Source organism: Centropristis striata, chromosome 23 (genome assembly GCF_030273125.1).
Source record: "Centropristis striata isolate RG_2023a ecotype Rhode Island chromosome 23, C.striata_1.0, whole genome shotgun sequence".
Classification (NCBI taxonomy): domain Eukaryota; kingdom Metazoa; phylum Chordata; class Actinopteri; order Perciformes; family Serranidae; genus Centropristis; species Centropristis striata.
In genome coordinates this window covers 9255910-9272736 of record NC_081539.1, presented here as the reverse complement: position 1 = coordinate 9272736, position 16827 = coordinate 9255910, and the positions used below count along the sequence as shown (strand labels likewise).

General features: G+C 35.7%; 2 protein-coding genes across 6 annotated transcripts in view; one reads left to right on the top strand and one right to left on the bottom strand.

Annotated features, from left to right (window-relative positions):
- Positions 1-7336, top strand: part of dpp6a (dipeptidyl-peptidase 6a) — a 310062-nt gene extending 302726 nt beyond the window's left edge. For all 5 annotated transcript variants that reach the window (XM_059327306.1, XM_059327303.1, XM_059327304.1 and 2 more), the window contains 7 exons: positions 287-481; positions 922-976; positions 1771-1870; positions 3314-3372; positions 3463-3535; positions 3621-3694; positions 6250-7336. In XM_059327306.1, coding sequence (XP_059183289.1) covers positions 287-481; positions 922-976; positions 1771-1870; positions 3314-3372; positions 3463-3535; positions 3621-3694; positions 6250-6399 — 706 coding nt within the window. In that variant the 3' untranslated portion in view covers positions 6400-7336. The remainder of the gene's footprint in view (positions 1-286; positions 482-921; positions 977-1770; positions 1871-3313; positions 3373-3462; positions 3536-3620; positions 3695-6249) is intronic.
- A 651-nt stretch (positions 7337-7987) lies between these two features.
- LOC131962319 (gamma-glutamyl hydrolase-like) lies at positions 7988-16024 on the bottom strand. The gene is made up of 14 exons (XM_059327308.1): positions 15851-16024; positions 15584-15688; positions 15348-15469; positions 15084-15172; positions 14761-14991; positions 14039-14065; positions 13806-13914; positions 13640-13690; positions 12676-12760; positions 12457-12595; positions 9999-10105; positions 9487-9577; positions 9249-9383; positions 7988-9157 (listed from the first exon to the last, which is right to left on the bottom strand). The coding sequence occupies exons 1-14, from the start codon at positions 15863-15865 to the stop codon at positions 9039-9041; spliced, it is 1425 nt and encodes a 474-aa protein (XP_059183291.1). The 5' UTR covers positions 15866-16024; the 3' UTR covers positions 7988-9038.
- Between the last annotated feature and the right edge of the window lie 803 nt (positions 16025-16827).

Here is a 16827-nt window from a genome sequence, read left to right as displayed (position 1 = left end):
TGTTACCATATCTTGCTTAAGTCACAAAGGTTAAAAAAAGTCATTTATTTCTCCTAAGTTACATAATTTACACACAGTGTTATTACTATGCCAACAGCCATCATTTGTTACATCCTTTTTGAGTGAAATGAACAATAAATGTCAAATGTTACACTTTTGGTGAAGTTTTTTGTGTTTCCTGCAAAACTTGAAAAAATCTGTTAGGCGGTTATTTTAACAGGGTGACGATAAGAAACTGCATCCAGCAGTCCTGATTGCTCTGATTGTTGCCTGTTTGTGTGTGCAGCGATGGGACCCCTGGTGGCCAGATGGTGGCGGAGCAGTTCCACATGGACTGGGCCACGGTGCTGGTGAGCAGCTTCGGGGCCATCGTGGTGCGCTGCGACGGGCGAGGCAGCGGCTTCCAGGGCACAAACCTGCTGCACCGGATCCAGAAGAAACTGGGGGTGTACGAGGAGCAGGACCAGAAGGAAGCACTCAAGTATGAGATGTTTTCAACTTGTCTTTTTAAAAATTTAACAGACATTAGAGCAAACATGCAGTAAATAGCTACTTAGGGGGCAGAATTACAATCATACAAAACAAAACATCTATTATAGAACACTGACATACTCTCACCACACCTTTAAAAAAACAAAACAATATAACAGTTTATATGTGAATGATATTTTAAGAGCTTGATTAAAGTGTATGTGGTGTTGTTTGTTTTCATTTAGTTAGTTGCAAAGGAACCATAAACAATATTAACAATAACTGATAATGATAAATAAAGTAATGTAATCTACCAGATTTTAGTGATTTTTTTGTAGTTTAAGAATATTTGTCTTTTTTTCAGCATTTAGATCTTTTAGATGAAGTAATAAGTTATAATTTAAAGCTGTTAGTATATTCCTAACTAGAACAAATGTTTATCTTTTGCAGTTTTATTTTGAAAGAGCCTTACATTGACAAAACCAGAGTTGGAGCTTTTGGAAAGGTAAGATTAGTCTCTCTGTGTGCACATGAAAGAGTCATGCATGTTTTCTTTTTTTCAACTTTTGGACTTTTAAGTTCTTGTAGTGTCAGCTCAGCAATCTAACAGTTGTAGTTTGTCCAAAACTCAGAGATGCACCCAGAATATTAATTTATTCCCTCTCTTTTTTATTTAATTATTATTATTATTATTAGCATTTTATACAAAATAAAATGTTACCCTTTTTTTGACAATTTTGGACATTTTATACGATGCCGTTTGTTTTCTTTTTCCTCAAATTTTGGACATACTATACTATAACAACGTATTGTTCTAAAGCATTTTTTAGAATTTCATGACAAAATGTTCATCTTTTTTTGAAATTTTTTTTCAACATACTATACCATGTGGGGTTTTTTTTCACAAATTTTTGACATTTTCTAAAATACTGTTTTTATTGACATTTTCCTACATATTATATTGATTTACATACTGTTCTAAGTGTGTGTGGGGGGGGGGGGGGGGGTCGAATTAAATTTGTCCTCTTTTGGCATTTTTCAGCTTTGTAATGATGCATTTTCCAGCTGATCCAAGAGGGTTTTTAAATAGTTTATTTAGCTTAAATAGCAGGAGAATGTCTCAACACATAAAGGAACACGTCATCCTTCAGTTTATTGTAGATATTCCAAAGCAACACATCTGAAAATACATAGTTTTCATCAACAGGAAGAGTATGACAAATTGTAATTAAGCTCACTTAAACTCAAAGCTGTCAGATTGTTTCACATTTATTTCAATGCACATCTATTTTACTTCAGGTGTATGGTGGCTATGTGACCAGCCTGTTGGTCAGCGGTGAGGAGTCTCCTGTAAAGTGTGGCGCTGTCCTCTCACCCATCACCGACTTTGAATTATACGGTAAGCTACAGAGAATTTCTTTCATCTCGCCCTACAAAGCGTAACTACAGTAACTACACAAAGGGTAAAACTGAGAAAAGCTGCTTTAAAGTTTTTTAACTGGCCAGCCAAATGGGTTATACTGTTGGTAGTTAAGTGATATGACACTTATTTGTTATTCATGTGTTGATGTCATTTTTATGCTCAGAAATCATGATGATTTATTTGACATTTCACCACAAAAACGTAGTTACTGCATCGCTGTAAAAGGTTCTAATAGTAGTGCAAAAACAGAGTGGAGTAACAACAATGTTGTCGTCTTCTTTCAGCTTTTATATTTAGTTTTCAGTGAATAAACATTTTCAAATTGATTTTGTTATCAGTGTGTTTAAAAGTGTTTAACAACTCTATTCAAAGATTTGTGTATTTTAGACTTAATATTATAAAGAAATGTTATATTTTAGTCTTAATATAATTTTATCTCATTATCTTATCTATATCTTTTATCTAGATACTAATTTCCCTTTCAAATAAACGTATAATTTATATTATTTTTATGTTTAAATTAGTATAAATATCCAAAACAGACCGTGGTAAGTGCATTTACTGCTTGGTTTTGATTTGGATTTTGTGGTTTTTATATAATTCTTTCTCTGAAATAAAGCAAAATTGAATTCTAAAACTTTGTCACAAGATAAAACAGACATCAAGGAGTTCATTTTTGTTCAATTTTGACCAAACATGCAGTTAGGCTTTGTAGGGCACTGTAGTTGTGCTCTATATGGTAAATAAATGCATATTATATCTGCATAAACATTCAGGTAAAGGCAGTGTTGTGAGAAAGTTTTGAAAAGAAAAGAGAGATTGCAAATCTAGCACCTTCACCTCCTGCAGCTGGGAGTTATTTCCGTGACTGTTATACATGTGTGTACTCTGCATGTGAGGCACAAAAACAGCTCGTTGGCCTCATCAGTGTGATGCTGCACATACACCGAGAACCCAATCAGAACAGTGCCAGACAAAGTTAACTACCCCAGCCTCACCTCAGCTACCAAAGGAAAGCAATGTGTGAAATGTGGAAACTGTGTGTATCGGAGAGAGTGACGGAGAAGGAGAGACGGCGCTCATGTAGCCGCACCACGTCAGGGAAACTGCAAATTAAGGAGGAGCTGGGCGTCGCGGTGTATCTGATTTCCCATCAATTTGATTTCTCTCGCTTTGCCAGAGGGGGTGAGAGACATGCCCTGACACTGTATAAGTTTGGAATTGCAAATGAAGCAACCGCTTCGAGAAAATGTAGATGGGTGCATGTATTTGAATATGGAGAATCTTTTTTTTACCCCCGTTCAAAAATACCGAAGATGAAGATAGAAATGACTCCTCAATGTTGTTATTAATATGAAGTTTTGATTAGATTTTCATGTCAGAGCGAAGTATTAATTGAAACCATCTTTCCCCCTGTAGCGTCTGCATTTTCAGAGAGATATCTCGGGCTGCCTAAACCCGATCCGAGGGCATACACAGTAAGATTTGATTGCAACTATTACATTTCGAGTTGTGAAAATGGTTGTAGTATCTCATTTAATCTAAATTGTTGCTTTGTGTCCCCTCAGATGGCAAATTTAGCACACAGAGCATCTCAGTTCATGGATAAGAAGTTCCTCATTATTCATCCAACAGCTGATGGTAGGAAAGTATTTTTGTAGTTTTTAAATCTTAAAAGAAGCAAAAAGAACTCTAACATTTTGGTGTATATATTATATTTTCCCAGAAAAAGTCCATTTCCAACACACAGCGAAATTCATCGCCCAGCTCATCAACGAAAAGGCCAACTATACCTTACAGGTATGTGGTTATACTTTCACTCCTTTGTAATTACAGCCGCTGCTGATCCAATTTCTCGGCCTGGTTCAGTTATTCTCCAACCTCTGGGAGCTCTGTGATCCCAGTGGGAGCCCACAGCAGGCCGAGGATTAGCCCTCACAATGCCTTCATTCCACATAATGAGATTATCAGACCTTCTTGGGTCTTGCATTAACACCAGGACTAATCCAATTAAGGATACAATGTAGTGCTGCTGAATGTTCATCAGAGCTTTATTACTGACCGACAGACGGGTGACTGTGCTCACATGCATGAACCTGGTTTCTATGTGGCTCTAACAGGCTTTAGGTCAACACATGCAAACATGATGACTCAGTTAGAACATGTCTGTTGAACTCATACTCTAATTTGCTACGTGTCTCATTTAGTGGTGAATGAATTAGTCAATCCATTAATGATGAAAAAGTTAGTTTTTTTCCCCCGTCATTTTAAATTGAATTCCCTTTTGGTTTTAAAAAAATAAGGATTAATTGGCTGTGTGTTGTTTTTGTTTTTTGGAATTTCTGGCCAAATTATGCTCTCATGTGTATCAACAGACCCTAATTAGGCCATTTTTAGGCATTTTGACCAAAAATGACATGCCATAGTTTGACTTTTTTTTTTCTTTAAATTTTTTGACATCCCATAATATGTTGTTTTTCTGTCATTTCTGGACAAACTATGTTCTAATATGAATGAACAGACTATAATAGTTCCATTTAAAGCATTTTTAGACATTTTAAAATTTGACCATTTTCAACAACAAAAAAAAATGTTTACATCCCATAATGTGGTGTTTTCTGACATTTCTCGACAAACTATGTTCTAATATGTCTCAACAGACTATAATAAAGTCATTTTTAGGTATTTTAAAATTTGACCATCTTTGACAAAAATCTAAATACTATTTTGGACACCCTGTTTTCTGTCATTTTGGCATAAAAAATAAAAATCAACATTTGACCTTCCATAATATAATGTTTTTCTGTAATTTCTGGACAAATTATGCTCTCAAATGAATGAACAGCTTTGCTTTAAATAGTTCCATTTAAAGCATTTTTAGACATTTTAAAATTTGACCATTTTCAACAAAAAAACGACATGCTATAGTATGACTTTTTTTATTTTACCCAATTTTTGTACATTCCATAATATGGTGTTTTCTGACATTTCTCGACAAACTATGTTCTAATATCTATCAACAGACTATAATAGTTCCATTTAAAGCATTTATAGACATTTTAAAATTTGACCATTATCAACAAAAAAACGACATGCTATATTATAGTATGAGGTTTTTTTATTTTACCCAATTTTTTGACCTTCCATAATATAATGTTTTTCTGTAATTTCTGAGCAAATTATGCTCTCATATGAATGAACAGACTATAATAGTTCCATTTAAAGCATTTTTAGACATTATAAAATTTGACCATTTTCAACAAAAAAATTTTTTACATCCCATAATATGGTGTTTTCTGACATTTCTCGACAAACTATGTTCTAATATGTATCAACAGACTATAATAAAGTCATTTTTAGGTATTTTAAAATTTGACCATCTTTGACAAAAATCTACATACTATTTTGGACACCCTGTTTTCTGTCATTTTGGCATAAATTATGTGATAATATGTATCAACATCTTTTTGGACATTTTTTGACACACTATACTGGACATTTTATAAAATGCTTTTTTCAGATGGTGTAGGTAAGTGCATTGTGAGGTTTAAAGCCAATCTGACTGAACCCAATAGGCAACCACAGAAAACCCTGTTGGCCAGGAGGACAGAGACAGGGAGATAGCACTGCAAAATCCAGGCGTCTTCTGGAATGTATTCAGGTTTTGTTTATCCTCTGCAGCAATCACTGCCTCCTAAACAGAAACAGAAAAACACAGGAGCCACAAACTGAGTCAAAGGGTTGAATTGGTCACAGTATTTTGGAAATAATGTAATAAGAAAGTCATAGTAGAGTATGTCTTCAAAAATAGATTTTTAAAAAATGTCACAGTATGTATATTGTTAAGTACGCTGTCAAAACGGTCACAAAATCATAGCGCTAAAAATGTTGTTAAAAATGGAATAAAGAAGCCAGTATAGTTTGTCGTCCAATTAAAAATAAAAAATAAAAACATACTATGGTAATATTGTTCAAAATGTCAGAAAAATCCAAAAGCATACTTTAGTGCCAAACATAAAAAAGGAAAAAAGTATCATTGCAGAGCAGATCTTTAGAATTTGTTACTTACATGAGAGAATAATGTCAAAACCTCCTATCTTATGTAAATGATTAACCTGAAAGATCCACTCTGTGGTGTATTAATAAAGTTGTTTGAATTTGAATTAGCTATTTAACATTAATTGAAATGTTCAAACTGGGATCTACTTAGTGCAAAATGCAGTCTTCCACTGGGTCGGTTGGGAGAGTGTCTTCATTGTTCATCCCTTCTGACTGTCCAAAAACAAAGACCTATTTTTATTTGAATAGAATCGAGGTCAATCGGCTGTTCTTTGTTGTCGTTTGTTCTTCCTCAGATCTACCCAGATGAAGGCCACTTCATTCACAGTGAAGCAACAAGGCAGCACCTCAGCCAGTCCCTGGTGAACTTCTTCGAGGAATGCTTCAGGCTACCAGAGCGAGTGTTTGAGGAGGCCCTGGAGGAGGAGAGTGAGGACGAGGGTTAGGCTGGCCATCTCAGGCCCAAAATCTTTCCCACCCATATGTTCGCCTACCTAACCTCCATCCTGTCCCCGTGCCCAAGCACAACAATGGCATACAGTTGTCCACAATATGCAACTCTCGTCTGTTCTTGCTCACTTTGATTTGCATTTGGACTCCCTGTGTCCGCATGCTGAACCAGAGACTGTCTTTCCAGCAGACAACGGATTTACTCCTCCATCTATCCTCCCACTTACTGCCCTGAGTTCAAATCCAAACGGCCCTCCAGAGAGCCCACAAAGACTGATGACCTGACATGATGTTTTGGAATATACTGATTGATTTAACAAGGAGCCATCTCCTTCACAGCAGGGTGGACCAGCTCCTTAAAAGCAGTGGAGATAAAGCATCAGCTTTCACACAGACTTTCAAGCTGTGAGGAGAAGGAACACCTTATAGCACATAACTGGTGGGCTTGTATATTAATGAAAATCAGACGCCTGGTGAAGAACACTGGTTGACAGTGTTCACAATGGGTGTCTGGAATTGTGCCGATACAGGAAATGTTACTATTTTTAAAGTTGTGAAGAACTTTCATGTTGGACTGTGGTTGTGTCTATTGTTCTTACAGTATGTAAAATAGCACACAAACATTCACTCGGCTATTACGGATATAGTTTCTTTTTGGTATTCATGTTTTGCCCCGATGTTCATCTCGTAGCCCCATTTTTATGTATTTCACTGAATTCTTTAACTGGCAAAATGTTTGGAAGAAAAAAAGCGCTGTGGGTTTCTTTTTTGTTCATTTGAGACATTTTATTGTGACTCTCCTGTTTTATTTATCAAATGTTTTTTCCCCGAAAAAACAGAAGCATTAATTTATTTTAGTCACTGTGCCTTACTTTGTCAGACAACATCCTGCTGTGGGACTGCATTAATGATCTGCAACGAGGCTATTTTATAGGAATAGTTTGACATGTTGGGAAATTATTCTTAGCTTAGCTTCTTTGAGTGTTACAAGAGAGAATTGATTCCACTCATTCTGCCAGCTAAGCTAACCGGGTGCTGCCTGTAGCAGCTGGTTAGCTTAGCTTAGCAGCTAGCCTGGCTAACCCTCTCCTGCATTTAACTTAATATTCAACAGTACAGTGGTACCAATCTTTCCATTTAACTCTCAGCAAGAAAGGGAATAATATTAGCTAAAATGGCAGCTATGGTTTTAAATCTATAGCTTGAAATAGATTAAAATAAATCGTCAGCAGCTGATGATTGATTGAAAAACTGAAGGGATTTTCACAAAATATTAACCATTCTCTGAAAAATATGCCCAATGACATTATTACACCAAGTTAAAATGTACAGACTCTGCATGCATCATTGCTTATAAGGTGTTTAAGATTGGTAGGTGAAGAAAACAGCAACACTTGGCTTAAATCAGCGATTACATTGTTCAAGATTGAAGGCGAGAAGCCATTAGGATTAGTGTTATACACCAAGAAATTATGTATTTGTATATAAATGGGGAATTGTCCAGCGAAGACAACATGGTAAAAGAAATTAATTCTTGAGGCACAAGATTAGTTTTCCATTTTTTTATTTTTTTTATTTGAATGACCAGTTATGTTATGTTTGGGTGCATGTTAATACGTTATTTGCAGCACTATCCCCGATAGCTCAGTTCCACATGGTAATTTTGACATCTTGAATGTTCCTTACTGGATTGCATAAATTACATTTCCAGTAGTATTGTGATTGAGATCCCAGTCTCGTCAGCTTGATGTGTAAATGTTATTCAAATATCATTTTATTCTAAAAAAGAAAAAAGAAACAATATTACCTGAGTGTTATTTGTGCATAAAGCATTTTGGAAGTTACATTTGACTATTCATTTCTGTTCTCCTGTTGCCGTCTTTGAATTGAGTTGAAAGTGGACTTTATAAATGCCAATGGCAACATCGACCTTTCTTGCAAGAGGTTGAGGACTTTTTCCAAGACGCTCAACTTTGTTATCCAAAGCATAGAAGGAGATCAATGGCAGATTGTGGCATGAAGGTAAATGTTAGAATAAAAAATAGATATTTTATCAGCCTTCAGTGTTTTTTGGGTCATCTGTTTTGTGAATTTTAAAACTGTATTCATTCTTTTTTTTATTTTCAGCGACGGAAAAACAAAATAATGACACAACTATCACAGTATTAAGTTATGTTTAGAAATATTGCCTTGTTTTGATCTTCAATAAATCCTGAGGGTAACATCTAATCTATGAAAGATGCTAAATACACCACTGTGTGCTGTTTGGTGCAGAGCAGGTAGCATAAATGGGGTGAATGAAAACTGAGTTAGCAGGCCGGGAAAAATATTGATCAGTGCAGCTTTAAAACATCCTGTTATGTCAGTAATTACACATTCTCAAAAGGACTGCCAATCTTTAAATGTTCAATACCAAATTCCTTAAAATATCACTGTCTGCATTCTGTAATTGCATTTAATACATTTGTGAGCATACACAAAGCATTATTTTACATTTGTATTGCTATTTATTAGGTTTAGATTCAACAGATTGAGCAGGAAATACAAACAACTAAAATGATATGAAACGTTCATGAGTCATGTGACAGAGACAGCCAATCATCTGCTAACAAGTAAAGCCCTCCGCAAACTAGCATCAGAAATAATATCTCTGCTCGAAGGTACTCTTGGGTCCAGTGTAAACAGGATTATAGTTGTATATCAGAGCTTTGCTCTCCTCCTCATCGGATTCAAATCTGTGAAAGTTCTTCCTGGCTGTAAGAAGAAACAAAATGTACAGATCACAAAGGCTCTATGACACAGCTACTGGCTGATTAGGTAAACAAAAATAATGCTGTGTTCATACCTTCGTTTACAAAAAATTCAGCGATATAGAAGGCGGACTGGACAGCTGATAGAGAGTGAGAAATATAAGGCCTCCCCCATTCAAATGGTGTTTTCTCTGGATGCCACAGTGTCCCATAAATTGGGAAATCATATGCTGTCGAGAGGCAAGGGAAGAGAGAGCACTCATTAAAAAAGTTTCCTCCATTATTATTTAGCTGTAAACTTGTACAGATAAAGTGAAGCTGCATTGTAACTACCTTCCACCGTTGACACAAACTCGATCTTTCCATCCGTGTTTGTGGAGAGAACTTTGTAAAAGTTATTCAGCTCCTCATTTGCCATGAAATCCTGAAAGAAAGAACCATTTGCAATACACCCAGTTAAACTACATCCTGTTTTCTCTGCATTCTATTTTCTTGTGTTTTTATTTATTTATACTTTTAGATTGAAACTCCATCCAAGCGTCTAATATTCTGCATTTTGTAATTTGTAAATTTTAATCTCTGACAGTCAGCAATTTAGTTTGGTGTCAGGATTACAGTTACAGTATACAATTTAGTGTTGTTGTGTAATTCAACTTTTCAATCATATTCAAACTAAGTAAACACATTCCCATTTTCCCAACTATTCCTACAACTTCACCTTTGTTTTTTCACACAATTCAGCCAGATTAGTTTAGCGTCAGTTTTTCCAGTGTGCAGCGTTCCTTGAGAAATTGCATTCTCTAGTTATACATGTTTTCTCATCCCAGTAGTAAAGAATGACGTACCGACACAGTCACACTCCACTTGTGAGCATTTGCGGTCAGCGGCTCAGAGGCCAGAGCTTCCATGAGTTCAGCTGGGAAGCCTTTAAACATCCTGCTGTCTTTGGCTTCTGGAAATGGGTCAGAACATTAGTCATCATTAACAACAAATTTTAAAGATTTTTGAACAAATATACATATTTAAAGTGGTTAAATATGGACGATCACTGAGAAGAATCTGAGCGATGATTCCTTAAAAAAATCCCTCACAATGATTTTATTGATGCCAGTAACACTGAGATACATAGCATATGAGAAACTGTTCGATGTGATTTGATTTCAGTTTTTCCAAACAAAATGTTCTGAAATTTCATAGTAAGGATGGGGAAAATGAATTGATCGATCTGTGTATTTTTATTTTCATCTATGACTGAGTATCAGTACTCACTGAACTGAAACACGGCCGATCGCTCAGTTCAGCTTAGAACGGCCGAACCTGAATAAGACAATGAGCTGAGAATGAAGTTGGATAAAGCTACAGTTTGCAAACTGAAAGTTGCAATATCAACTAGAAAATTTCCTCTGGGGAAATTTTGAAAGGGCCACGGGGGCTACTGCCGGTGTGTATGTGTGTGTGTGTGTGTGTGTGTGTGTAATTAAAATCACATAAAGTTACTGTGTGTGTGTGTGTGTGTGTGTGTGTGTGTGTGTGTGTGTGTGCGTGCGTGCGTGCGTGCGCGTGCGTGTGTTTGAAGCATGTGTATGCATGTGTGAGGAGTGTGCGTGCTTACGCGCATGTGTGTGTGTGTGTGTATCTGTAACAGTAATCACATCAAAGATCAAAGGCAATCAGATCAAAGCAATCAACAGAATTAACGGCCATCACCTGTTAATGAAAGAGTGACAGCAGCCAGAGGTGGACTGAAACAGGACCCCGAACAGAAAGCATTTTTGGCAAAACCATAATACCTATCATTGATCCGACTTCACTTTGAGCATCCTGAGTTCTTCCTGAACGTCTACATGTGATTTTTTTTAAGAAAAATGAAAAAATAGCTTTGTTAGAGCGATCTAAAAAAACTGAAATTGAAATTTTTCCGAAATCTCCCTGCGTTTTTAATATGGGAGCCAATGAGGCTGTTGGTGGTTTTGGTGGCGAATCTGTGCGTCGTACGCCCAAACTATAACTCTGACAGCTTTACCAGAGGATTGTGAGTGAGAAGACAAATTTTCCTACATTTCTATGTATAAATTATTTCTGTAGAGTGGAATTTGCGGCCTGGAGTGCAGTTTTCAAATTTATTTTTTGAAAATGTTTTCTCTCCCTCTACACTCTGGCGATGATGTCACACACTGTGACAAGAACATTCCGTGCAATACACACCCATTATAATCTCAGAATTTCTCCAAAAATGATCATGGTCATTGAACAGGGATTGATAAAAAACTATATGACCTATCGAAACGTGGATTAATACACCGATACACAAGACTTGTGTCTACTGTTTAAAGTTTAAATGGAGTCTCTAGGTGAAATTATGCCGGAGAAGTAGACGTTTAAAAATCTCCAATTATTGTTCTTTTTCGCTCATTTTTTGCAAAATTTTGGGCAGTTTTTCGCGACTTACGTTGCGAAAAATTCGTATTCTGTAGAGAAAAGTAATAGCACACCGATCCCGATCAAACCGCACGTTTTGATATATAATTTGTCCTGCAACTCTTCAAGTTGTAGGACTAGTAGCGGGACGAAAAGCGTCCGGAAGAGGAATTTTTGCCCCGAGCACTGGTCCCTATAGCTATTGCTGTATGGGACCAGTGCTCGGTGCGATTGCCCCGAGGCCCTAATTATAAAACACACAGAAATACAAGAGTATTAATTTGAGCAAAACTATCTTACTGTATCAAAGCTTGCTGACATGAATTACTAGGTTTAATTTGATCCAAAACTTATGTAAACACAGAACTCACTTAAATATGAAGATTACTGTGAAAACTAACCTCATGCCTCTTCGGGGGCTCAAACATAAAACACTGAACTTCTTGACGTTATCTTTACAGTTAAATCTCACTTGATTTAGTTTTACGATTGACAGGATCAAGTCTCTTTTCGTCCTTTCAAAATAAAATCGCCCGTTATCAAAACAGGCATAGTACTGTATATATCATTTTTATTCTGCCCGTGTATGCATGTAGTGATTAATTGATAAATTGATTAATGTTCTAGATAATTGAGTTGGCAGGTTTCTTCCAAATGCCCAACCCTATTTCATAGTCTTACATTTTGTGAATTGAAATAAAACAGCACTTAAATGCAAATAATACCTTAGTTAGAGGAGAAAATGTACGTTCACATAATATTATTCCTTGAACTATATGATATTACTTTATTCATTCCTTAATTTATTATCCTTAAAAAAATGTAAGGACTTAATCTAGAATGCCAGTGCTTGGCTGATAAACAATCAGTAGGATATTACCATACCATCAGTGAAGTCCAGATGATAGGACACATCGCTTGTATTGGTACGTGACAGAAGATTTTTTCCACTTGTCAAAACGGTCAGCTGCTCATATCCAAGACAGGTGCCCCACACAGGAAAATAATCGCCTTTCTTATTTGCCTGAAACATCACATACAGTCTGCAGCATAATCCAGAATCAAGACACTCAAACCCTACTTATTAATATTTTACACTTTTACCTCAATAGCAAGCTCATAAAAGATTTTTGCAGCTTTTTGATAACCAGATGAGGTGATGTTTGCAGCTCCGCCTGGGTAAAAGATCCTGTTAACAGACATAGGAACTGAGTCACGACTCGCTTATATAGATGTAAAAGTTACAGAAATTCAGAATTTTATCGGATCATCTCTGTTTTAATTATCTTCAGTTAAATTTGCTTTCACCCTTTGATGCACAACATATAAACACCTTCTAATGCACAACATGGGTCAAAAATGACCCACATTCATTCCCCATGTTATTTCATGCTGGCTGTGTGTTTGAATATTTTTTTATTACAACAGGTCATTATATGCATTTTTCCTTTCATACTTTAAGAAAAATAATTTTTTGCATTATTACATCAAGTTTACACACATGGGTCAAAAATGACCTTGTGCATTAGAAGTGTAGTGATACAAAAAAGGTTTTTATTCAAAAAGTAAGAAATGAAAACAAAAAAAACAGGACGTATGATGATCAAAAACAAGTTAATTGAGGAAAACCTGGAATATTGAATGATAAAATTAATTTATTGCAAAGATAAAGAATATAAAAAGTTAGTTGAGTCACTTTAGACCCATGTTGTCTATTTATCTTGCACACATTGTATATACAGTACTGTGCAAAAATCTTAGAGAGGTGTGAAAAAATGCCATGAAGAATTAATTGTTTGAAGGCAAAGGGTGGTCACACCAAATATTGATTTGATTTAGATTTTTCTTCTGTTCACTCATTTTTGAAAGCATTCTTATTTTACAGCATTTTTTCACACCTGCCTAAAACTTTTGCACAGTACTGTATATATGAACTTACTCTTTTATTTGGTCTTGGCTCAATGCTGCTTGATACATGTGTTCTACAGTTTCTTATCTTTGTAGGTCATACCGGGAGACTTTGTGCTGAAGTTTCATAAGTGCTACATTTAATTGAACACATATTTACCCGTTAATGGAGTTGAATAGTTTCCTATACTCCTCTGGTGGCCGGTCGATCCTTTAACAGTGAAAAGGGGAGGTTAAAGGTTTCAGTTCAGGAACACTGGTGTTGCAAAAAAGTACTTTGAGTACTGGAGATATGACAGTTAGTGAAATGTTAGATAATAACTCACATGACAGGTACAACCCTCGCTCCTGCTGACTCTAGAGTCTTGACATAAGAGGCAGCAATATATGGAGTTTCACTTCCTCCGGGGTATTTAGGCTTTTGAGCCAGTACACCTTTGGTTAGAAAAACACAACCAGTTTAAGCACTTAACTAATAGTTATACCACTTCTGCTAACATGCTAAAAAGCCAAAAAATATATATTCTATAACATTAAACAAATGTGTTCATAGACTTACCAATGATGGGTCTGTCATTTCTCTTGGCTGGAGAATGAAGGAGACACATAAGAGACTTGCAAAACAATAGCAAGATTTTTTATTCATTATTCTAAATGTAAAACATACTGTAGCACTTTTGAGCATCGCCACATTGTTATCTGTAACACTTAAGTGCTACTGCCTTCAGAACAAAAGCACCACAGTTGACCTGAAATGACCTAGTTTATTGACATTTCTGTACTATGTCTCTTGGTGACAATATATATTCATTTAATTGTTACAAGCTTTCTTGTGAAATTTTAAAATGTCTCAATTTCAATCTGTTGACCTAACACTAGCTAAAATATCAACATACAGTCATGAAAAAAATTAAGAGCTGATATATAGCCATTTTCCACGGTTTTCTTGATAATAACCAAAATCATGATCAAGAAAACCATGGAAAATGGCTAGATAATAGCACTAAAATTGAACTCTTATGAGCTATTTTTTTTTTTGTTATCATTATATCATTGTACCTTTAGTTTTACCAAACATTAAAATGACCAACAAATTGAGGAAAACAAGGGTGGTCTAATAATGTTTTCCATGACTGTAGGTCAAAATAAAGAAATACACGTGTAAGAAGAAAGTGCCCATTCTCAGTCCTTTTTCAAAAGACAAAAAAAAAGTATTTTATTTTGTAATTGCCAGCTGGTTCAAAACAAGTATACAGCACTAATTAATTTTGTTGGTCATACCTCTGGTCTGGTCACATCCAGTCTGATCGGTGACTGTGAGGCGGTTGATGTTAACACCAGCAGAGGTCAGGCCATCATGTAACTGCCTTATGACATGCTCAGACAGCGTCCGAGTGCGAGACAGGACCCAGGCAAAGTCCACATGGAGGCCAAAGTAGTCAGAACAGGAGTAGACCAGAGAATATGACTCATAGTCAGTGGAGAGTACCACATATGGACTATCTGGAACACCTGGATACAGATGTGGATGGCATGAAATAGAAGTGTATAATAGTCAAACATCCTCGATTATAAAACAGAAAATAAATGCATAGTGTATTTACCTTTAAAGAAGCTGACACCCAGAAAAGCAGGTTGAGATGAGTTTAAAACTTTTACAACGCCATCAATAGAATTTCTTTTATCATTAGACCTGCACGGAGAGGAATATAGGGAGAAAAGGACAAGACAACTCATGTAAGCACGTATTTCACTTGAATAACGCAAGAAATAGAAATTCAACCATACTTATTCCTGTGCAGAGTGGAAGGTTCATAAATGAATACATGACCCTTTTCTTGGCAATGAGAAAGCAGTTCAGTACTTACAGCAGCTGTATGTGGCGTACTTTGACCGTCCCATCAGCAAGAAGACTGTATGTAGATTGAACGCATTTTCCTCTTTCAAATACAGCTGGGAGGATCTCTATTTCATACCAGGTACCCAGATACTAGGACAAGAAGAGCACAGAGCACATTAAGCAGCAGCTGTGTTTCAATGGCATCCTACAGGATGATCCTAACTTATGTTTACATAAACTAAATACACTTCATTTGTATTTTACCCTTGTCATGTTGAAGTCCTTTTGAACAGATGGCTGGGGGCATTTTCCAGGGTGGAAAGACTGACTGTCAGCTGCCGCAGCAGTCAGGAGTAGAACAAACAGGACCTTCACATCAAAACCATTGAATAGTTAATATTGCTTAACTTGTTCCAGTCTCGTGATTACAATCACATGGCAAAAGCAAGCCACCCAATGGATTGATACTGATAAATACATTTAGCTTATTACAAATGTTGTGTCATTCTATCAAAAAAATACTGACAGTACCTGAAAAGCGTTCATCTCCAAGCGACCAGAAAAACTCACAAAAGATGTTCTGATGTAAAGTGCAACCTCAATAAGTCTCAAATAAAAGCGCACTGAACTCTCCTACTAGTCTGACTGTCATGTACTCCAACACATCAGGTAAGAACAAGCTGAGAGCTGGATGTTCTTTCCTTGACAGACCTTTGGAATGAAAATATGTTTAAAGAGCCGTATTTGGATTCTGTTTACAAAACCTTTAAACCCTTAGTGCAAGACCAAATTATCTCAGAAAAACATTCAGAACAATGACTAAAGGAGTGCAGGACAGTATGCTAATGCTACTACTGCAGCTACTACTACACCTAAAGTGGTTGCAACAAACAAACTTTTTTACTTCAACCACAGATATTTTTTAATTAATTTTGTAATGAACAAAATGCCATAATATACATTTTTTTCTTTATTAATAATAATAATAATAATAATAATAATATTAATACATGCATCTAGGGAAACAATTTATATTAAGCCAATATAATGTATAAACATGAATGTGTTTTAGTCTGCTTTTAGCACTATATCATTATATTTATAAGCATGAATATGCATGCCTTGTATAAAAAAAGAATGATAGCACATTATAATGCATGCTAACCCTATAATCACACTATAATGCATTATAACAGTGATCATATTCAAATGCGAACAATATCACAGGTCTTTTTTTCTCTATTGAAAAAAAAACAGACAAGAAATGTTTCTATGAACATAAATGTAAATAAAGATACACAAATTAACAAAAAAAAAATGGAAGGCCCAATTTATTACTGTGCATTTACAGAAAAGCCTTTTATCGGTACACGATTTAATAGTTTTCTGTACTGTTCAAGCTCTTTGGAAAAAAGGCTATGTTTTATAAATTTACAAAAAATAATATACATTTCAACTAGGATACTCAATTCAATTTTGTTATACTTATTGTCCTTACATTTTCTGTC

What these genes read in the sequence shown, in the direction of transcription:
- LOC131962319 (XM_059327308.1), bottom strand. An exon ending in AGGACTTCAACATGACAAGG is followed by an intron (nt 15,470 to 15,583) that starts GTAAAATACAAA and finishes TTCTTGTCCTAG; the next exon opens with TATCTGGGTACCTGGTATGA. An exon ending in GCGAGGGTTGTACCTGTCAT is followed by an intron (nt 13,691 to 13,805) that starts GTGAGTTATTAT and finishes TCACTGTTAAAG; the next exon opens with GATCGACCGGCCACCAGAGG.